General features: G+C 39.3%; 1 protein-coding gene across 4 annotated transcripts in view; it reads left to right on the top strand.

Annotated features, from left to right (window-relative positions):
- The window catches only part of SPTLC3 (serine palmitoyltransferase long chain base subunit 3), a 180,692-nt gene extending 158,009 nt beyond the window's left edge, over positions 1-22,683 (top strand). The window contains exons 10-12 of one of the 4 annotated variants that reach the window (XM_021921238.2): positions 5,339-5,474; positions 11,045-11,174; positions 22,007-22,683. In XM_021921238.2, the coding sequence (XP_021776930.1) occupies positions 5,339-5,474; positions 11,045-11,174; positions 22,007-22,012 (272 nt within the window). In that variant the 3' untranslated portion in view covers positions 22,013-22,683. Of the gene's footprint in view, positions 1-5,338; positions 5,475-11,044; positions 11,175-15,526; positions 15,642-15,922; positions 17,930-22,006 lie in introns of those variants that run through there. The other 3 variants (XM_021921235.2, XM_021921236.2, XM_021921237.2) reach the window with 3 other exon arrangements.
- The last annotated feature ends 999 nt before the right edge of the window (positions 22,684-23,682 follow it).

Raw genomic sequence — 23,682 nt, 5'->3', positions numbered from 1 at the left:
CCAGTCTGCTTGGCTGAGCCTTGTTAAATCCAAAACTCATGCCAGGTCCCATCCCCAGAGATCGTGATTTAATGGGTCTGGGGTGCAGCCTGGACATAAGGTTTGCCAAGCTCTCCAGATGACTGTGAGATGGCACTGAGGCTGCAAAGAACTATTGCCCAGCAGAAAATGGCAATTCCTCTTTCAAGGACCTACCAAATGCCAGATACAGTACTAAGCACTTTTCCTACATTAACTTCTTGATTTCTCCCAATTTTCCTGTAAGATAAGCTTATCTCTAATTTACAGCTAAAACTGAGATTTTTAGATTTTATGCTGTCCAGGTGGAGTTTGATTCCCATCCCACTTAACTCCAAAGCCTATTCCTTTTCCACTCAACAGCCTCCTCAGAGAATCCAAAATATGACAAATACTTATGGAAACTCTGCAGAAGGCTACGTAAGAGATTTTTTCATTCACTTATTTATGTGAGTAGGGACTTTCCCTGTCTTCTGTGTAATATGTAGAAGAAGGATCAGAAACTACTTAATTGGAGACTCTGAGTGTCTTGAAGGGGATGTGGCCGCAGTGCCCAATGTCCAAAGCTTCCCTTTGCCATCCTAGCATGGCCTGTCCCTGTACAAAAGAACATGCACCAAATATTGCTTCTACTTTTGCAAATCACTCTTCAAGCAAAAATCTCAAAGCCCAATGTAATTAATAAAATCATTTGCATCCTGTTTAGATGAGTAGCGTTTTATATGTACAAATTCCACCTCTGTCCCTAGGCCTTCCAAGAGTATGAGAATGTTTTCAATTTTGAAATTGAAATACAGTAATTGAAAGGAGCTGTATCTTGGCAAACGCAAAAGACCTCAAAGGCATTTGTAGTGACCTATATGAGAAAGTGTGGCAACCACAAAGTGTGTCATAATGGCTTGTCAGCCATGCTGTGCTAAATGGTTCAAAGATAGGAAAGATAAGGAAGAATAAAACATTTAGTTCTTAGGCGTCAGAGACCCCTGGACATCATCTGTTCCGTAAAGTCTCTGAAGGATCTGGAAGCAGTGAAATGGTGACATTAGCTGATGATCCAGTTTCTTGGGTTAATCAAGGAAGCAGGGACAGCCGGGGCCAATTAAGTAGCTAGGCAGCCAATGATAGATGAATCATTATAGGCAAGTGCAAAGATAATGCCATTGGGAAAAGCAATTGAAGCCACTCAGGCACTTCCAGGCCAGGAAATCCTTCTAGTCTTCAAGGGGGAACATGTAGGAATCATCAGGCCCAGCCTGATTAAGTCATCTGTTCATTGTGTAGCTAATGAGCCACAAAAGTGCTGAACGCACACGGGGACAGGCCATATGGAATATATTTTGGTGGCTGAGATGTATCTCTGTGCCTTGATTTCAATCACCTTTAAAACAATCCTTACCATAGCTCTCTTTTCCTTTCCTTCTGTCCACAATCTCCCCCTACTCCACATGTTCTTAACTCTCTAAACACAGTTTCAATGTATGGGTGATTTTTCTTAAGTAAGGCAAATATTCTCCTTCTTAATTTCTAATCCTGCACTTCCAATAAGCTCTGTAAACATACAAGTTTCCAAGGGACACACCAGCATGTTATAAAATTCCTTTTTTTTAGCACAAAGGAGACTGTATCTAAGCATATAGAGAGAGAGACACACACAGATGTTTCTACGCGTCTCTGGATTTCTTACTTGTATTCACATTGCAAATTTAGAATTGGGGATTTTGAAAGGAATATGAACTAAGAAACCATACTTGGAACTACCTGTTTCTTTCTTTAAAATCAAAGTTCCATCCAGGGACTCCAAAGTAAAGGTTGTCAATGAGTTGTCATGTTGATAAAACCAAGGAACACTATTCTATGTCCGGCTTTGTTTTCTCCCTCCCTGGTTGCTGCTATTTTGTCTCCCTTTCAAATTCATCTTATTCCTACTCCTTCCAATCATCAAGTGTGGGATTCTTCAATCCCTATAGTCTCACCTCATTTTTTCTTTTTTAGACAATCCATTCATCTTTCCAGCCTCATCTTGTCCCACCCTCAACTACATCTTGCCTTGTTCACAACCTCTGTGTTCTTCTACAAACCACAAGACCATTGCACCTATTTGCTAGGCCTGGAATACTCTCCTTTAGCTTTTCGTATGGTTAATACTTGCTCATCCTTTGGATCTTTGTTCATTCATCGTTTATTGATTTTTTCCAGATTTGGTCCAGTCTCCCTCTTATGAGCTCTCATAACACCACATAACATTTCTCTACACTGCTCATCAGAGTTGCAATTTTACAACCATTTGTGTGATTATTTGATTAATGTCTGTTTCTCTCACAAGACTATAAGCTCTTCTGTTTTTATATCTTACTATTCCTATTGTTACTGACTAACCTTGAACTGCCCACCTCTCTTCTTTATAGGTAGCCACAACTTCTACCAACCAATAGTTTACTCTGTCTCACAGATTCTGCCAATAAGCGTTTTTTCTATGTCTTTCAATTTCTACTCTTACTACCAACTAAATTTTACTACCATCCTCTCTAGATTTTTCACATCCACACTGTAATAGCAAGAAGATCTGGTTTGTTTAATTTATATTTATTGTCTCTTTTTCAAAGCTCCTATGATAGACCAATGTATGGCTTCCTTGCAAACACCAAAGTGGACTGCCTTTGGGTCAAGGGCATGCTCCATTCATTGTCTGTGGTCAGGATAGAGGGGCTGAGATGTCAGCATCCTTAGGAAAGAACAATAAGCCGGATGATCTCTCCATCCCAATCTGCCTGCTGGGAGCTGGCAGAGTTGGGGAAGGATCATCCTTGAGAACTGGAGTTGGGAAAAAGAAAGTAACAGAAAACAAGCATGGACGATCGGGGCATTTAGCATCTTGCTCCTTGGTCTGTGTTCCACTCAACTAAATCTCCATTTCTCTGCATATACCGTATCATTAACACAATTAAGGTATCACAGAAGTTAAGTCCATTTAGGCCCAATGAGCAAAGGAAAACTTAAAGGAATATTTGAAGTATTTTGGGAGTGATAGAGACGAGTGAAAAAATGTTAGATGTCTGGGTAAAGAAAGTGCCTTTGGGAGCTTGTCTATACCTGGTTCACCCTCGCTTCTTGGACACAGCCCTTCAGGACCTCTACCTAAAGTGAAGGGGGCCCTAGACTCCAACCTAGCGATATCCTATGCTAGCGATACCTTACCCAACCACTCACAACGTGAGTCCATCAAGCACTTGCTCAGCCTTCAACTCTCAACTGCCTCTACTTAAAAATATATATATTTTTATATATATAATATATTTTATATGTATTTATACATATTTTATATATATATATAAATCATAATACAAACAGCTGGCAGAAATGAGAGTTTTATTGATCTTTAGAAGAACCGATTACCACCATCCCTTACCCGGGCAGAGCATTATAGTGGAGGGACTAACAATTCTGGCTTGGTCACCTACCAACTATGTAAATTTGTGTAAGTTACTTGGCTTCTCCTTGTGTATAACATAGGATTACAGTTCTTATACCAATTTGGTTGTTGTGACGACTAAATCAATAAATGTCAAGAGCTTATAACAATGGTGACATCACATATGGGTGAGCTATAATTATTGTTGTTGTTGATATTATTATTGTCCTTTAGAGGCTACTTGATCCAATTAGTAGCCACCACCTGAATTATTCAGGACACATTTGGTTACAGGAGGCAGAAGAGGAAATGTATTGGCTCATACAGCAGGGAAGTTTAAAAAAATGGTCTGGCTTAGGCACAGCTAGACCCAAAGGTTCAGATGATGCCATCAGGACTCTCAGTGTCCTGCGCAGTGACTTCTATGTGAGTCAATATCATTCTCAAGCAGGCTTCCTCCAGGAGAGGAAAAAGATGCAGCTTTATAATTATTTGATGCTTACACTTCTTCCTCAGTCGATCTGAAAGAAAGACTCAAATAGTCCCTAGTTGTGCTCCATCATCAAACCAATAATCAGGGGGATGAAATATTCCAACTGATCAAGACTGGCCCTCATATTACCTTGTAGAAAAGAGGAAAGTCAGGGCCAACCCTACTCAAACAGTATGATTCTCTGGAGAAGGATGCTGAGCACAAGATGCCCACTGCTCAATCCTTTGTCAAGGCACAATCTGGGGCTATTTCTCTAAGAAGAGACCAGATGACTGTGATTGACATGTTTACTGAAATGTTTACCCTATTTCCATCTGAAGAGTTACAAACACCCATGAGTGATGTTCAAAACATTGTATAACCCCTAGAGCAGAATCTCTGACCAGTTCGTCTGAACATCTCACCACTCAGAATGGAGGTCCGCTAAAGACAACCAGTAAGATATAAGACTGTAGTGACACATTCCTGCCCAGCAGCAATCCTGCATCAAATGCAAACTTTGAGCTGATTTCTAGGGGACTTCAGTGTTTAATCCTATTCATTCTTACTGAGCAAACACTATCTAGCTTTGGCTGGCTTACTTACCCACCTATTTTGAAGCAGGACCCGAGTAGACAGGCATCTTCAGGATGGGACTTTCTGCTCTTTCATCACTTTGACATCTCACATGTGTGAACACTGCACTGGGACACACACTTAGGACACAGGATATAAGACTTAGAGCTGAAGCACCAATAACCTTGACATGGATCCCTGTATGTACTTTGCTTGTCCTTCTGTTTTGGGTCAATGTTGTCCTTTTTTCTGGCTTGGGAAAGCAGGAGTCCCCCCTCTTTCCTCCCTTCTGTAAGTCTACCACCAAATGCCTCAAAAAACAGCCCTGATCTCAGCAGGACTTACCTTTGTCTATGAATGTGCTATCCCTACAAATTCAGATTGGATGAAGGATCCTTTGGTTAGAGATTTAAATGAGGGACAATTTAATGAGCCAATTCAGTTTAGCTAAAAAGCATCTACCAATATCTGCTATGAAGCGTGGGGGGTGGGGGGAAGTGGTTATATTACTTCTAATCACACTCCCTTCTCTCATGTTGGTGTTTTTAAGGTACTTCGCACAGAGTCTATAAAAAATAGGTACCTCCCCTGCCTCCCACTGGCCTTCTAGCGTAGCCTGGCTTCAGTTGCTTGCAGCACCTCATAGCATCATCTACCTCTCTTCCTGCCTTCCAGGTTCAGTGCAGTACCTGGGCCTCAGTGCCCACACCTACTCCCCAGGAGATATCTCCCTTCCCTACTTCCTCCTCCCAGCTAGTGCTGCTGGCCTGCAGAAAGACTTAGAGATGGTTGCCAAGTTGACCTGAACTTTACTTCCCTCTTTCTAGTGGGAATTGATGGATTTCACACCTGTCTCTTTTCAGGGTTGCAGAGAGTACGGCAACTTGCGAAAAACACAAGATACTTCAGACAAAGACTGCAGGAAATGGGATTCATTATCTATGGCAATGAGAATTCTCCTGTTGTTCCTCTGCTTCTTTACATGCCTGGTAAAGTAGCGTAAGTATCCAAGGTATCTCATAATCACACCTAAACCCCAAGGTGACCTAAGATGGCTTTTTGGCACAGGCGTTAGATTATGCATTTGGAATGGGGTGATTGAGTTCAGAATTCACTCATACAGCTGCTCAGAAGCCACCTGCCAGCCTATCAGCTAGACCCTTCCCACAGGTCTTACAGAAAGGGAACCAGGTGCTAAGATTGAGCTCTCTCCCTAAATTCAAGTCCTGTGAAATTAGGGAAATCACTTATCTCCCTCAGCCTCACCTGTAAATTAAGCACGATCCTGAGCCTCCTTCTGACCCAAGACCGTTCTCAGGGAGAACTTCTGAAGATCATCTCTCCCCATATTACCATCAAAACAATGTGATCAGGCTCTGTGCTTTCTCCCATTGAACTCTGTGGCCATCCTCAGAAGAGGACATTCTCACTTTAAGCATGGGGAAGCTGAGGCTGAGAGCAGTTAAGCAACCTGCCCCAAGTCATACAAGTCAAACAGCAGTAAAACTAAGATGCAAAAACCCAAACCAAGGCTCACATTGAAACTCATGCTCAGTTTCTCATGCCCTTACTGTGAACCTGTTTGGGGGTTGTTTACTTGATTGCAACTTTGAAACTGAGCATTAGCAACAACTGTATAAAGAGTAGAACATGACTTTTTGTCAGTTTGGCAGGGACAATTTTATACATGAGTCCTTCTCCAACCTACTAGAGACTAATATAATTAGACTAATTACATGTTGTTAAGAGGAAGTTAACTAGCAGAGCACATTGGCTCATGCTTGTAATCCCAGCACTTTGGGAGGGTGAGGCAGGTGGATCACCTGAGGTCAGGAGTTCGAGACCAGCCTGGCCAACATGGTGAAACCCTGTCTCTACTAAAAATACAAAAATTAGGTGGATGTGGTGGTGCATGCCTGTAGTCCTAGCTACTAGGGAGGCTGAGGCAGGAGGATCACTTGACCCCAGGAGGCAGAGGTTGCAGTGAGCTGAGATTGTGCCACTGCACTCCAGCCTAGGTGACTGGGTGATAGAATGAGACCCTGTCTCAAAAAAAAAAGGAAGTTAACTAAAATCCTTTCTGAAGGTAAAATAGTTGTGTCTCTGACCAAGCACATGATAGAAATTCATATTCAACATACTATGCATCAGATTCTAGTGGCCCTAACTCCCCTCCAGTGTAACCCATTGCTGGAACTTTGTTTGACTCTCTAATAGCCTGACTAGATTGGCAGAGTACTTGAAGTATAGAAAAATACCAATCAAAGAGGCTTGGGGCTTACTCATGAAAACTCACAGAGGGCAAGACTGAGTTTTAAGTTCCCAAAAGACTGATTCTTCAGCCTATGTCTTGGGTCATTTTACCACAGCAAAATCACAAGCAGTTAAAACACACATGAGTTTTTAGCATGCCACATCATTCCCACCAGTTGGCCCTTTGTTCACAGATCTGGGTCAGGAAAACAGTGCCTGAAGTGTCTGAGGACATAATGTGCCACAAAAATGTTATACGTCGTACTGCTCTGTGATAATGTCAAGGAGGGGTGACAACGGTGACTGAAAGTAGCAGACAATCCAAAGGCCTTTAACCACCTGATTTTTGAAGACACACAAACACACACACACACGCACAGACACACATACATTTATTCAAAATGATTGGGGAAATGATGTGTGTTGGAAGAAATAGTCCAAACTTAGCTCAGGTTTATCTAGTATTTTATCATTAGCTCAAAGAAGGCACTGAAAATAAACGTGTCCAAGGTAAAACACACATAATTCTGGAGTGTTACACTGACAGTAGGGAGTGTTCTGGATAGTTCCAACTTTAATAACAAAAGCCAGAATTAGAATTCCAACAGGTTGGAAACCTGAACCAACCCAATGAGAAGAGTCCATAAGTAGTGAAAACAAATGCACGTAACTTCAAGAATTCATACAATATGCTGTGAACAATATGCTTCATCTAAAAGTTATGCTCTATGGTGTGGTGAAAGGTTTGGAATCAAAAAGAAATTTGATTATTCCTCTTCCTAGCTGGGGATTCTTGGACAAGTTACTCAGCTTTCTGAAGCTCCAGCTTTCTCATTTATAAAATGGGACATAATAGTATCGATTTCATAAGGTTACTGTGAAGATTAAACAAGATGATGTCCATAAAGCAGTTAGCATGTTACCTCTTATATAAGAGCTATTCAGTGTTAGGTGTCATTATTAATAGCATTAATCAATAAAGTCATTAATAATGTCATTTTTAGTAATGTGTACAAAACACTTAATATAGTAGTTGGCGTGCCCTAAGCATTCAATCAGTGGTAGCCATTTTACTACTACTACTCTGCAACAATGATGATCATTATCAGTTTCAACTGAGTACAAGGTTGAGTCACCATGGTTGCACAGCTCTCCAAAATAATTATTACAATTTTTGGTTGCATTACGAAAAATAAAACGTCCAGAAAAAAATAGTAGGTAAAGATCCTGCTACACTCCACTTCCATATTGCTATATTCACTGGATAATATGTCAAACCATCTTGTTTCTTTCAACTTAAGATTGTTTTTTAAGAAGAGCTAATATCACAGTGTACTAAATATATGCTAAGTAAGGCTATTAGACCTCAGTGATTACCCATGGAGGGTAGGATGTTTAGCCCTAGTTTATATATGAAGATGCTAAGACTTGGAAAGGTCAAATTACTTTCTAAGGCCGGGTGTGGTGGCTCATACCTGTAATCCCAACATTTTAGGAGGCCGAGGCAGGTGGATCACCTGAGGTCAGGAGTTTGAAACCAGCCTGGCCAACACAGTGAAACCCTGTTTCTACTAAAAATACAAAAAAAAAAAAAAAAACTAGCTGGGCATGGTGGCAGGCACCTGTACTCCCAGCTACTTGGGAGACTGAGGCAGAAGAATCGCTTGAACCCGGGAGGTAGAGGTTGCAGTGAGCTGAGATCACACCACTGCACTCCAGCCTGGGCAACAAGCATGAAACTCTGTCTAAAAAAAAAAAAAAAAAAAATTGCTCTCTAAGACTCACACAGGTTGCAGGCAGCAGAGCCTAGAATTCAAAGCCAGTTTCATTGGCTTCATAAATTAGAGCTCTTTTGAACACAGAACACAATCTCTCAAGCTTTAGTCCATAGGGAAAAAATGCACATCTCATTAAAGCAACACAGAGTATAACTATTTTTAATGTCATCATTGGTGATTCAAAAGGCAGCAATCACTACAAACAGAAAAAAAAAAAAAATCTGGCTCACCTAACGAAACAGAACACGTTAGTTACAAAAGGTAGTATTATCTGTTACCGGTAGGAGTTGCTGGCAAGAGTTTGCCCTGCTGTCTGGCTTTGTTCCCTTCTGTGATATTTCTTTGTTGGAAGTTTATAGGTAGAGACGTTTTTGAAATAGGGTGTTAATTGTATAAGCCAGTGTGGAAGCACTTCTTTCATTTGGTCATTTTAAAACCTTTGATTTTACTAAAGAATGGTGATCTCCACATTTCCTCCTATGCAGAATGAAAACATAGTCTGTAGCAAGTTATCCTTTGAACAAAGCCTTGTTATAAGTCTACCACTGGAATCTTCTAGAGAGCTGTGTAATGTGATTTCACCCATAAAACATACTTAAATAATCAAGAATGTATTGTATTTGGTATTTGGTAAAGGGTTTGCATTTTTCTTCCCCTGTTCATGTAATACACTTGGAAGATGGTGTTATACAAGAGGTAGTGATTCTGCATACAATGCAATGCTAATGTTTATTATCATTATTATTATTATTATTATTATTTCACATAGTTTAGTTTCTTTCAGCCTATTGCCAATTGCTTCGGGGAGTACAAACACAAAGGCTCATTATATAAAATTTCCAGTGCAATCATACATATTAACTTAAGAACACTAGCTTTAGTAGTGTAAGGTTTAAATTCAGAAGTGCTCCAGGGAGACGCCAGATTAGCCTAATGAATCAACAGAGTCATATATTTTGCTCTGCATTCTTTGGCAAAACGTGCTTCCTTTGGTACAAAGAGAAACATGCAGACAGTGAAAGCGGTCTTCTGGGAGTCCCGAAAACTGGCCTGAGATCAGGGGTCAGGTGGTTTGTACTCTAGCAATAAAAGCACTTGACTTGTTTCTCAGACAATTATGAGCTCTCATTCTGTGCAGTTCCGTGGGCAGCCTTCCATAGGGTGATCAAGAAAGGGAAAGAACAGTCTCTGTTTTCAAGCTTTCTCAGCTAGAAAGCTTCATCTCCTTCCAACCTTCCTAGTTGAAATCAAAGGGCTAATATTGCCTCGCCCAAGCCAGGGGGCCAGAGAAGCTATGCATCTTGTAGGTCTTGCAGTCTTCATTGCTTCATCTGATAACCTATGTTCTGTCTGAAACAACCAAAGGCAGACTGCTCAACAGCAAAACAAGTGAATGGAAGAGCAGGCTTGTTCTCCATGTCTGGTTCAAGAATTCTTCCTGACCTGTGATTGGAATGTTTCTCTGGTGCTGTCAGCTTCCAGCCTAAAATAATACAACAGCAACCTCTTAATGCTAAGAACAGATCTGAGGCATTTACCTCACTTATGGGTAAAGTCACTCAGTAATTAAGTTTTCCTGCAAAGACTAACAGAGCCCAAAAGGGAAAAAGAGTCACTGGAGTGACTTTTTGTCTGACCTTGGCTCTCAGCACTAGATATTTACAGACTTTGAGCTTGATATTCTAGAACTGTTACTGAGATTAGCTCTGGAAAAGAAAGAGACTAGAAGGATGAATAGAAGGAATCATAGCTCACGAAGGTTTTACCCTGCATCAAACAGCTTTCTGGTTCTATGACTTACGTCCTATAGGCTGTAAGGTTCTCTGCGTGAACACTTTTTTCCTGGTCTCCCTTCTGCCCCATTCCTCTTAAACTCAGTCGCTGAGTTTATTATCCCTGTGCATCCCTGGGTATGTTCATTCACTTATGAAACGATCAGGAGACCTTGCTATTTCTTATCTCTGATTTGATGGAAAACATAATCTTTGGCGCTGCAGTGAGAATATTGACTTGGGGTTGGATCCTACAGACCCTCTGATCTTGGTCTTCACATTATACTCATTAAGTATAGGCTCCTTGAAATTTCCTCATTATGTTATTGGTATTAAGTTTTTAAAACATGTAGGTTTACAATTAATATAGATTCTTTCTTTTATGGAATTGCATTATAGGAACTGCTTGGTTTTTATACCTAGGGATCCTGCAGGTGCATTTTATGTCACTGCAGATTTGTTAAACCAGTGTCATAAACATCAGCATTTTCTGCTTGGTGTCAAAGACTCAATATCCACAATTACCTAATGAGTGTGTCAGACCCATAATCCCACACACACCATCATGAGTGGCACCAAGTGGCTGACTGCCCATTTATTCGTCAATTGTATTTGACGGAAGTTCAAAAACTTGAATCATCTTCCACTTATTATCATAAAAAAAGAAAAAAAGAAAAAGTCAATTCGCCATATTCCTTTTTTGTCAGGATAATGTTGTCTTTTCCCAATTAACCACTTTTTTTTTCTTTTTTTGCTTTTCCTTAAGGGCTTTTGCAAGGCATATGTTAGAGAAAAAAATTGGAGTGGTGGTCGTGGGATTTCCAGCCACTCCCCTCGCAGAAGCTCGGGCTCGGTTTTGTGTTTCAGCGGCCCATACCCGGGAGATGTTAGACACGGTGAGTACACCACAGGCCAACAGGATCTCAGTACCGGTACCCTGGATTCAAAGCAAGTCCTTTTATTGAAACAGCCTGGGGTTCTCTGAGTTTCTCCTGGGTGATTTAGGAAAACAACACTGGCAAAAGTCACTGCCGAAAAATAAGGGCACGTCAACAACAGCCAACACTGTGACCACTCAGTAGATAGAAAAGAAAATCAGTTTAGTGAAGATTTCAATCAGTATTTTGGTTTCCTAGAAAAGACTGACTGAATAGCCAAATGTTGTTCTATTTACTTAATCTTAAATGCAAAACCTGGTGTAAAATACTATTTTGGACTTAATTATGTGTATCCTGCCATTTTTCATAGCCACGAAATCTGCCATAATAAAATATGACCCAACTAAGCAACATGTTGGAAAACCAACAACAAGAACAAATCCACATTACAGCAGCACCTAAGTGAGGCAGAAATGATTTTTAAATTGCCTTTTGTTGTCGCTTGATTTCCATTGTTATGTGAATAAGTAATATCAGAGAACGAAGCCATCTACTCAGTTTGGAGATAATAGGAAGAGTCACATAACATAAATGCAGTTTTGCAAACACTATTGAGAGTCAACTATGTGCAAACCTGGGGCAAAAAGTCTAGGAGAAGATGCTAATAAACAAGCAACACATATAATACTAGACAGAATAAACTAATCTTGAAGAAGAAATATAGAAAACTGTGGGAACATGAAGGTGGGCTGAATTATTAGAGTGGAGAAGATTCATAGGGGAGGTGGCTTTTGAGCCAGGCCTTTTTAATAAAGGTTACCGAGCATCATTCAAGACTTCCAATCAGTGGAGTGACACAATCATGTCATTATGAAATAAACGTGACAAATGAATTGGAGAGGAACGGGGCCAAAGGAAAGGACCTAAGATGTAGCTATTTAAACAAAACAAGAAATGACAAGGCTAATGGTAGTGGAAACAAAAGAAACGAATCCATGAACAAATATTACAAATGAGTGGAGCTGCCATGACTTGACAAATGATTGGATGTGGTGCATATGTGAGAAGAGAGAATCAAAGACAATTTGAGGTCTTTAGCCCTGATGAATAGAAGGATGGTGAAGCACTTAAATGAGATAAGGTATACAGTAAGGAACAGCAAATTTTCAATGGGAGTAGGGGAATAGAATGAGCTCAGTCCTAGCCATGTTGAGACTATGTGTCCATGGGCCACCTATAGAAGAAAAGTAAGATTCTAGAGCTTAGGAGAGTACGCAAAGCTGGAGCTTCTATAGTTTAGGGAACTGAGGGATCCTTACAGCCACAGTAGAATATGTAATTGTCCAGATGTGAGCAACAGTGAACAGGGTGGACTCCTGGGGAGTGCCTACATTCCAGGGTAGATACAGGAATCACAGGTGGGGACCCAGACTTACATGGAACTAGAGCAGTCAGGAAAGACATGTTCAGTGTAGTATTAAACTCCATACAAAGGAGAAAGTTTCAAGCAGGAGGAGGGTCAAAATGCCCCTCAAAACTGCAGGAAGTTTAAATGCAGTGAGGGATGAGAAAAAACTATTGGATTAGCAATTAGTAGGAACTTGGTGTTCCTTAGAGTAGGCATTTTAAGGGAATGAAGGGAACAGAAATAATAAAAGAATAAAAGAGTAAAGAGGATAATCTGAGTTTGAAATTATACACGTACACATGTGCGCACGCACACACACACACTTGCCGTGTCCTTCATCTTCACCAGCATAGTCTTAAAACGTAAACCAGTGTATTGTACACAGTAGGTACACAGTACAAATTATTGAATAGCATGTTAACAACTGAGCTAACCAGGTTTTGAGATGAGTGAACATTATTTTCTTTACACCCTTCTATATTTTCCAGATTCTCTAAAATGAGCTAAAATGTATTTCCAGAATGTGAATTTTAACAAATTGTTTCTTTTAAATGAAATGAGTTGGTGTTAAGAAAAGGCAGGCAAAAAGATTTGGCCGAAAAAAAAAAAAAAAGAAAGAAAAGACAGGCAAAACGTTTGAGAAGTCTGACTGTAGAAAGAAAAATAATCGAGATTAAATACCATGAAAGTGGAGAAACTTGAGAATTGCTGTTTACACATTAAGGGAAGAAGACAGTGAAGAAGGGACCTACATACAGAGGAAGAAAGCGTGTGGGAAGCAAGTTCCCTGAGATGACAGGAGGGACAGACCGCATGGATGAATTAGTAATTTTGTGCTCCAAGCAGCATTGAGGTATTCGTGTAGGTGATTCTCTTCACAACTTCTTAATTGCTGCAAAATACCTACTTTGAAAGGATACTGAGACATCAATCATCTAGACAAATGCCTCTAAACTTTTAAAATCAAGCACCCATCTCAACAGAAAATTTTGAGCAGTTCCTTCATGTACATGTAAGAGAAAGTGGAAAATGACCCTGATGAACAGCCAGTACATAAAGGTAGCAATTGAACCTGAAGGCTCATAGACTAGAAATAATATTAGACATGCACTCCGTGACCACATTTGGACAAGACAGAGACAAGGCCACAATACTTAACGTCTCCCTCTTCTGACCGACATGTGTGACATTTGCTCATTTACCAATAACAACTATAGCCTTGCTTTAATTCTCTCGCCTTTCACACAGAAATTATAACTAGATAGCCAGCCAGTGAACTGCTCCCATTTCTTAACAGCATCCAACCCAGAACCAGTCCCTGCTTCCTTAGAGTCATCTCAGGCACAAGCTCAAATGCAGTGAGAAGCCACTCCCATCCTCCTGTCACTAAGATGCCCATGGTTCTTCCATAGTGTCCTCCCTCTCCCATACCAGCAAGCTAAAGAAACCTAACTTTGAGCACGAGTGTGTTCTGGGTGGTCTTGGATCAGCAAACATTAACATAAATTATTTATAAATGATATACGCATTACCAATATATTATGTACATTATATAAGAGACACATAAATAAAAGTTTAAAAGGTTGAGATAAAAGTGAATAGAGGTTGGGCGCGGTGACTCACGCCTATAATCCCAGCACTTTGGGAGGCTGAGGTGGGTGGATGACCTGAGGTCAGGAGTTTGAGACCAGCCTGGCCAACATGGTGAAACCCTGTCTCTACTAAAAATACAAAAATTAGCCAGGTGTGGTAGCACGTGCCTGTAATCCAGCTACTCGAAAGGCTGAGGCAGGAGAATCACTTGAACCCAGGAGGCGGAGGTTGCAGTGAGCCAAGATCATGCCAATGCACTCCAGCCTGGGCAACAAAGTGAGACTCTGTCTCAAAAAATAATAATAATAATAATAGAAATCCTAATGTTTTCCTCCTGCATCCTCCATAAATTATCTCACAGATGCCCCAAATGTGCAGGTCCTTCACTTTGGATACCACTGAACTAGTCCATCCCCCACCTTCAGCAAAGATTGATAGAAACTATCCCAGAGAGGTGTCATTTTAAAGATAACTTTGGTTACTTTTTCTTAGTACTGAGATATGATGTAGGAAATTTACAAAAACAGGGAAGAACATTTTAAATACTCATACTCCTACCACCAAGAAATCAATTGCTTTTAACATGTTGGAGGAAATCTTAAATAACGTCAGTTTGAAAGATTTCCCAAAGAGGAAAGTCCATAAGACCCATTAGTCACTCATTCTAACGTTAACAACCCTCACCTTACCTTTTCTCTCTTTTTTTTTTTTTTTTTTTTGAGGTGGAGTCTCGCTGTGTTGCCCAGGCTGGAGTGCAGTGAGGCAATCTTGGCTCACTGCAACCTCCGCCTTTTGGGTTCATGCCATTCTCCTGCCTCAGCCTCCCGAGTAGCCAGGACTACAGGCACCCGCCACCACACCTGGCTAATTTTTTTGTATTTTTAGTAGAGATGGGGTTTCACCGTGTTAGCCAGGATGGTCTCAATCTCCTGATATTGCGGTCCGCCCGCCCGGCCTCCCAAAGTGCTGGGATTACAGGCATGAGCCCCCGCGCCCAGCCCTCACCTTACCTTTTCAAAGTATTAGACCCTAATATTATCTTCCTCCTCATTTGGCAGGTTAAGAAAAACAGGCTCAGAAAGGTTAAAAAGGCATGACCAATACCATAGGATTAGTGATATACTACAATCGAAAATGACCTTTTTTTACTTTCTGGATCTCAGTTGTTTCATGTGTAAAATTGGGGATACGTCTACCTGCCTAAAGTAAGAGAGTTGAAACAGATGAGTTCTCAGTCCCTGTGAGTTAAGTCCTAGTAGTTCATGGGACACAGAGATGAGTATTTAAAAGCAGGAGGCCTGGGGTAGCATGAGGGGACAGAGGATGATGTTAATCAGCTCCCACAACATTCCACTTTGTTCTTGGCCAGGTGGTTTGCTGTGTCATGAAGATATAACTTCAAATACATTCTGCAACCTTATCTTTTTCTTCCACAAGATTACATATAAGTCATCACATTTTAAAATAAAATATTTTAAGGGTAAGCATGGGTCACATGTTTTTATTCTCCTCTTCACACTCTCAAAATAAAATAACATTCATAGTATGGAGTTAGACCAATAAATAAAATTAATTAGCATCTAACATTCCTCTAGGGTCTTAAACCACAACCTAATGGTACGGATCTTGCTTCTTTTCTTTAAAATCAAAGAAGCTAGCAAAATAAGACTGTGTGTCTTTGTGAGGCTTGCTATTAACCTGGGCTCTGCAAAGCAGGGTTACTTAGGTGTTCAATGATAGCTATTGGAAAGCAATCTCATTGCAGGTTTTGGAAGCTCTTGATGAAATGGGTGATCTCCTGCAACTGAAATATTCCCGGCACAAGAAGTCAGCACGTCCTGAGCTCTATGATGAGACGAGCTTTGAACTCGAAGATTAAGTTTCCTGGTCCTGAATGACACACAAATACTTTGTGAGAAAGACTTCCCTCCTTGCCTCACAAGGAAAATAAATGGATTTCTCCCCCTTCCTCAGGATGATTTTGGTTCCCAGACCAGCTTGATTGAACTGAGGGAGACATTGTTGTTTTTAATGTCTCCAGCCTGGACTGCAGAGACAAAAGCATGATTCCAGATTTAAGCCTCTCTTCTTCCAAGTATTCTACTAGAAATACACACACACACACTTCTGAGAATATTTTTAATGGCAATGAGCCTGTGTTTTAGCTGCTACTGTGCAGACCCTTTCAGGGGTTCCGACCAAATGCAAATGAGAGGATTTAAAATTTTTATTCAGTAAGTTCACTATGTGTTTACTTATTCCATCTGCAGATGTCGGTGAGTGTGGTGGACAGTAGCCACCTTCCTTGTTCCACTCATAAAAGCATCAGCTAGAACTCATCTGTATCATGGGAAGTTCCAGGCAGGAGGGTAAAGAAATGTTGTTTCTACCATTTGTCACATTTGGACGTTTTTCACAGACAAGTGTCAAAAGACATAGTTAATGTTTCGAGGCGGAAAGCAGAACTGGTCAACTGCAACTAGAGATGTCTTTGAAGGAAGTTTTCCTTTTCCTCTTGCTGGTCTCCTACAGTTTTACAGCTGAGCTTTTGAGGTTTGGAAAATTCAAGATGTTTGTTTCATAAGAAAGGGGGCAGAAAGCAAGCACAAGCCACTTTTAGGCCTAGACTAAAATGGTAGTTACAACAACTTGAACCTTGTTGGTGCAGTGCACAGTGAATGCTTACCCTGCATAGCCTCTATTACCTTAAAAAATTAGTTGTCATTTTCCTATTGAATTTCAAGTAAATGGTGAAATTCAATGTCCTTTAGAACTCCCAAGACCATCTTCGAAGTCCTTTAGACTCCCAAGACCATATTTGAAGAATGTATTGATTCAAGAAGGACATTTAAAAGCAAATTCTAACTTTTTCAAGATCAACACCCTTGTTTAGGCCTATTCAATGATACTATCACTTGTTACATGCCCTTTGAATTGGGAGAAAGTGGGCTTGCACACTTTGAGGCAACTAACTGTAATCTACTTGTGTTCTCTCTTTCTCTCTCTCTCTTCTACTCAATATGAACACAAACTTCTATGGAAAAGTAGCCTTTTGTTAATCCGATCTCATTTGTATGGAAAAAGCCCAGGGAGAACCTTATCTTTAACAAGCTCCCAGATGGTGCCCAGATTTGGAAACTCTAAAGAGCAGTGGTGACCTTTTAGCAAAGCTTCTGTAACAGTTCGAATGAGTTGCAGAACATTCCACTCCATCAAATGACACTGTAAACAAATCACTTCAAGAGAGGCTTGGCTTTGTGTGGCACAGATGGACCCACGCTTTCATGCTGTGCACTGAGATAGAAACTCCACCCGCAGCGCCTGCGATGGATGGAGCAATGTGACTTGATGCTCAAAGCGTATTAAAGGAAAAAAGTGATCAGCGTGGGTGCGTTGGTTTAAAAATGGATCACAATAATAGAGTTCTTCATGAATGTTTACAGGTTGTAAGGAATATTGTTAGTGAAACAGGAAAAGAGGTGGGTTCTGAAAATGCCGTTTCCCATCCAATGATTTTGATAACAAAATTCCAACTCTTCTCAATGAAACTGATGCATTATTTGTGCAAAGAAAATGTGTCATAAATGTGCAAAGAAAGGAAGACATACTGTTCTCATCTCTTGAATATGTGCATTTAAATGAAATTCTTGCTAGTTAATTGTCCAAAATGCATAAATGCCTTGAGTTCTATAAAGGAAACAGGAGGTCAAAAAGACAGCGCGACATCTAGTCCTTCTACAAGGTATGGAAAGCAATAAACATCTTCCTTCCTTTCTGGATCTGTCTGTGATCTTCACACACACCTTCACATCTACCGTTCAAGTTTTAAGCCCCTAGATGAGTGTCTTCATGAGCAGGAATGTCCACTATTATTACTTTCATGGAGGAGATTGGGTTTAATTCATCATGGGAAACTACTTACCCACCCAGCATGGAGGGCAGGGAGTAAGTTAGTCTCTTTTCATCAAGATTCAAGAGTTCAGGGGCAATTTATTACACTGCAATGTACAAAACAAAAGGACCTATTTCTGTCAGAGAGTCCACATTGAATACACAGGTATGAGAACAACTGTTGATATACAGGTATAATCCAAGAAGAATGCTTCCAGAGTGCATTAGAAGGTGCCCAGGTTCCATAGGGCCAATAATATTAGAATATATGTCATATAGAATAAGGTTAGTTAGGAGGGTGATTGTGAATAATGAGATTTTTAATTTTTTTAAGAAAAAGCTCTCAAATCCTAGGCTAATAGGTTCATGATTTTAATTTATGATTAAAGTTATTTGATTATTGAGTCTTGATAACTATATCAGAGCCAAAAACGTCTCTTTGGTTAGATCTGTTGGAAAAGAGAATTTTCTATAATGTTATGAGTCCTCAGCCCTTCTGTTCACGTGTACACATATGCACACACACATACACATATGCGTTTTTCCTTTATGGAGTAAGCAAGTATATAAAGGTATAGATGAAAATCTGGTTGGTTGAGAGACAAATGGAAGATGTTCTTGAAAATGACCTTCAGGAAAGCAGAAGATAAAGGTTCCGGATGATATTTGTAAGGAGGCCATCTCTGTATGATAAGGAAATGGCATAGACTTATTCCTAATCTCATCATGAAATGATGGTGTCATGGATGTTTAACCATATTGCCTTTCAGCATGCTTTGATTTAACAGAGACTACAGGCTTTGGAATTTACTAGGAAGCTGCCTAAAATCCATACCCCTGGGCCCTATACCAGACCTTTACTGAAACATAATAGTTGTAGTGTCCAGGAATCTACATTTTTGACCAGCCTTCCTGGGTGATTCTAATCCATGCCAAAATTTAAGAACATTATTCAAACTTCTAATTTGATAAACCAATTGGCTCTAATAGCAGGAACCTTGTTCTGATTCTCTTGTTCATAATTAAGTGTATATATACTGGTAAAATTAATTTATTCCACAGTCAACATTTTCTCCTCATTGGGACATTTTGTTCCCATTTTTCAAGTAACTTCTCTTTCTACAAAAATTGATCCAATATTGAAGAACAATCTGCCATTCATTTGGGTAAAATTATTCCTTCTTCAGTTGTCTGTATCATTCCCTATAAGATGCCCATTTCCTTTTCACCACCTTCTTCCTTTGAATGTGGTATCTTTCTTTTTTTTTTTTTTTTTTTTTTTTTGAGACAGAGTTTTGTTCTTGTTGCCCAGGCTATAGTGCAATGGCAAGATCTCGGCTCATTGCAACCTCCGCCTCCTGGGTTCAAGCAATTCTCCTGCCTCAGCCTCCTGAGTAGCTGGGTTTACAGGCATGTGCCACCAAGCACGGCTAATTTTGTATTTTTAGTAGAGACAAGGTTTCTCCATGTTGGTCAGGCTCGTCTCGAACTCCTGACCTCAGGTGATCCTCCCACCTTGGCCTCCCAAAGTGCTGGGATTACAGGCCTGAGCCACCTTACCTGGCCTGAATGTGGTATCTTTCTTCTCTTTTCTTTTCCTGCTCTTTAAAAAACAACCTTCAGCCTCTGATTATTTATTCCAACAATAGCTCTTCAGTAGGGTAAAAGTCTTAACAGTTCTTCAAACAAACAATACTCTTTTGGATTTTTCTTCAGAGATAGCAAATATTACAAATGGCCTACTCTGATTTAAAAACCTCAGTTCTGATGATGATGAAACATTAACTCTTAAATATATATTTTGATTTGTAGCAATAATAACAATTGTAATAATAACAATACGAACAGCAACAGGTAAATTCTTGGCAATATTTCCTGGTCTCAAAACAGTAAGAACATATTTGAAGTCTATTCTTTAGAATGCCCTACTCAGCTGTGTAATGTTTAGAAAAGTAAAAGGAGTCTGTATTTTAAATATTTCTAGGCAATTATTGTGGGACATTGTCTTATGGTGTCATGATGTATGTGGGATGTGCATGTGTGTGTGTGTGTGTGCATGTGTCTGTGCATGTGTGCGAAAGAGAGAGAGAAATGTATGTTTCACTGAAACGTTTGAAATGACCAATTTCACTTTATTCTGCCTGTAAAATGTTAGTTTTAAAATAAATAAAAATAATATGAAAATAATTGATGGTTTTCTGTTGATTTAGTTTAGGCTACCCTGAAAAAAGACTGAGGCAGAGATTTGTATTTAAGAATTTCACTGGGAAAGTTAGTAGGGGTGGCTGGAGTTGGCTTGCACTGTCATGAGAACAAATTGTGCACATTTCTTTCTAATTCCTCATTCAGTGACATCAGATTGGTAGCTTGAAATTGGCCACAATGGGAGTATTTACACCATGAAAATTGGCAGACACTACAAGTCAGGGCTTTAGAGAGCTGGCGGTTAAACATTTACTAGCACACCACTGAGACCACCTACAATGGTACAATACCAACATAAGAGTAAGGGAACAGGATTAGAAAGGGGAAGAAGTTGAACTATGATGTTATCATAGCACAGGCCTCCACCAATTCCATGGAAACTGTGCACCTGAGATGGTCCTTTAGGGTCAAGTTAAATTGACAAGGATGCCAGATGCAAGCTATCGGTAGAGGTGTGGGGCTAGGCATTAGCTTGGGCAGGTCTATTGAGCAGATGACAATGCCTGGGAAGGGACTCAGCTGTGACTTATTATTTTTAAAATGATTTCTAATTGATCCATTTTGCAAAAGCTTTATCTCAGAAAATGTTAAACATACAGTAAAATCAAATAGTATAATGAGCCGACATACACCTGTTACTCACCTTCAAACATTACCAATTCATGGCCAATCTTTTCTTCTATTCCCCCACCCATTTCACTCCCTCTCTCACCAGATTACTTTGAAGCAAACCCCAGAAATCGTATTATCAGTAAACATTTTACTGAGTATCTCTAAAAGGAAAGGGTGTCTTAATTTATTCTTCTTTTCAACCTTATTAAAAGATAAGTCTTCAGGAAAACAAAGGCATCAAAAGGAGTCAAATGTTAACCTTTTCTTTCTCTGTTGTATAGCCTGCATGTAAATTCCATGGATTTAAACCAGAAATTATTTCTAAAGTCAGTATGTGGTGTCTTGAAAGACAATAAAGCAATCATTTTTAGACACTTACCATGTGCCAGACACGATATTAAGAACTACAACATTATCTTCCAAGCACTCTTGTAGAGATTAATAATGGCTTCATCTTGGAAGGCAAGTATATTCAAGTTGTGAGGGGATTAGCACTGCATAAAGAGAACTTCCAAGACTTCGATGGTAGATTGTTTTTTCTTAGAATGTTTATCCTCTTCCTCATCAAGTCAATTGTCTTAAAAAGTTATTCTAGCTAAACATTATATATTAGCAGGAGTAATTCAATCAGGAATAAGAGAACAAGTGAAACCAGTTTACCCATTTGGAAAAGGTTGATTCCCACGCCAATCTGGGTTTGATGTAGGGACTGGTTACTCTAATTTTCATTGCATCCCATGGTCCAAATGGGAGGCTGAATTCTGACATTTGCAAGTCAACTACTCTGAGAAGTTATCACAGATACAAACCAATAAAATATCCCACAACAGAAGGTCAGAATAGGAGCAAAACGAGACTTTGTTTTGCTGTAGCATATAACAGTGCTCCCTTTTATTAGGCCCAGCTGCTAATTTTTATATCAGAAATATTGATTGAAGGGGCTAGTGATTTTGGCCCTCATTCAAGTTTATTCAGGATCTTTCTTAATTAGGTTTGGGTCGGCTGCAGTGCCTATAGCCAAGGATAGGTCTGGCTCCAATCATCACATCATGCTCTTACTTCATTATGGGCCAAGAACTAAGGCAAGGAAATGGCTGCTGCTTTGTTTCTCCAGCCCAAATGTGTGGGGTTTTTTTTCCAGATTTGAAGCATGCATGGACTAAAGGCATAAGGAAGACCAAAGGATGTGTCATGGCTTCGCTGTGATGAGATCAATGTACCCTACAACTTGACTATGACCCCCAGGATGAATCAGGCTCTGTGTGTGAAAAGTGAATGGGTAGCAATGCGAGGTCATGGAAAATGATCCTGGCATCATTTGAATAAAAACTTTTCAACAGGCTGATGCAGCCAATCAGTCCATGAGTTTTTTTCAAAGGGCAAAATAATCTCTGCCAACAATACATGATTTCCCCTTAATGTGTCTGTTTTGTAAATAATTGCAGTTGTCATACAACTATTGTTATAGTGTCCATCCCAATTTTATATAATTTACACTAGTCTTTGAAAAAAAATTATACATGTAAAGCTTCAATTAATCATAGCCACAAATTATAAGCACCTGTAACAAAATGGGTTTCTTTCCTATATAAAAATGTGTTAATATTTTAAAATGCAATTCAGCTCCCCCTAAAATATTTTCAACAAAATATCCATGAAGAGTTTTTAACTCTAAAAAAAATTATCATAAAAAACTTCAAAGGATAGATTTTTAAGAGCTGTATTAATGAGACAATTCTAAGTGGCACCAATCAAAGTTAAAGATTTCCTATATAGATGAGGCTATCACTGCAATATACAGTCAATGTTACAGGTACATAATATAGAAAAATGAAAATATTTTATTAAAGTGGTCCATTTGTAGTAAGATGCAAACTAACATTTTCAAAAATTACACTGATTATTTCAGCATTTATTGTTTATAATAGCAAAGTAGAGAGGAAATATGACTGGTATTAACATCAGTCAACTTGGCTCTCAATTGTGAATAGAAATAGAAAGCCAGAGATTACCAGCTATTTGATGAAAACCAGCAATACCAAAGTGGGTAGCCAAGGAGGAGAAAACGAGAACACTCTTACTGACTGAAACAGACAATTCCTGGAAAAGATCACTTTTTAAAAGTTCTAATTATGATCTTCGTAGGTCAACCTGGTTGTATAAAGAAATCACATCCACAAAACAAGAATAGGCTGATATGTAAAGGAACCCAGAGTTCATAAAAATTAAAAATATGTAATATTAAAGTGGTGAAAATAAATCAATAGAAAGTAAAGAAGAAAAAAATCTTTGAATCTCTCTCAGAATATACAGAAAAGACCAGAAAAAAAATAGAAAACATGAGAGAAAATGTAAAAAGACATAGAGGATACATACAGGAGGAACAATATCCATCTACTAAAAAGTTGAGAAAGCATTATAATCCCTGAGGCTGAAACAAAATGGAAGATGAAAGTGGGCTAGCAAGTGCTAAGCGGATGAATATAAGAACACTTTTATCTAAATACACCTTCATAAAATTTTTACTATCCCAAGGATAAAGGGAAGAACTTAAAATTGTTTTCAGCTAGAAAAAAAATCTCATCTAAAAAGGTAAAAGTAATTGCTTTTACTACTGAGTATTATAAACATGGAAAGTTTATACCAATTTTCACAGCGGTTAACAGTGTATAAGTTACCCATTTCTCCAATCTGCACCAATACTGAGTATTATCATTTTTATAACATTTGTCAATCTTACAGGATAAAAAGGGGTTCTCTTTCATAAATGATGTCCATTTATAGTGATATATATATATATATATAGGCTGCTTGTAT

Source organism: Papio anubis, chromosome 16 (genome assembly GCF_008728515.1).
Source record: "Papio anubis isolate 15944 chromosome 16, Panubis1.0, whole genome shotgun sequence".
NCBI classification, from domain to species: domain Eukaryota; kingdom Metazoa; phylum Chordata; class Mammalia; order Primates; family Cercopithecidae; genus Papio; species Papio anubis.
Note: the sequence above shows the minus strand (reverse complement) of the source record. Positions and strands in the feature narration are given on the sequence as shown.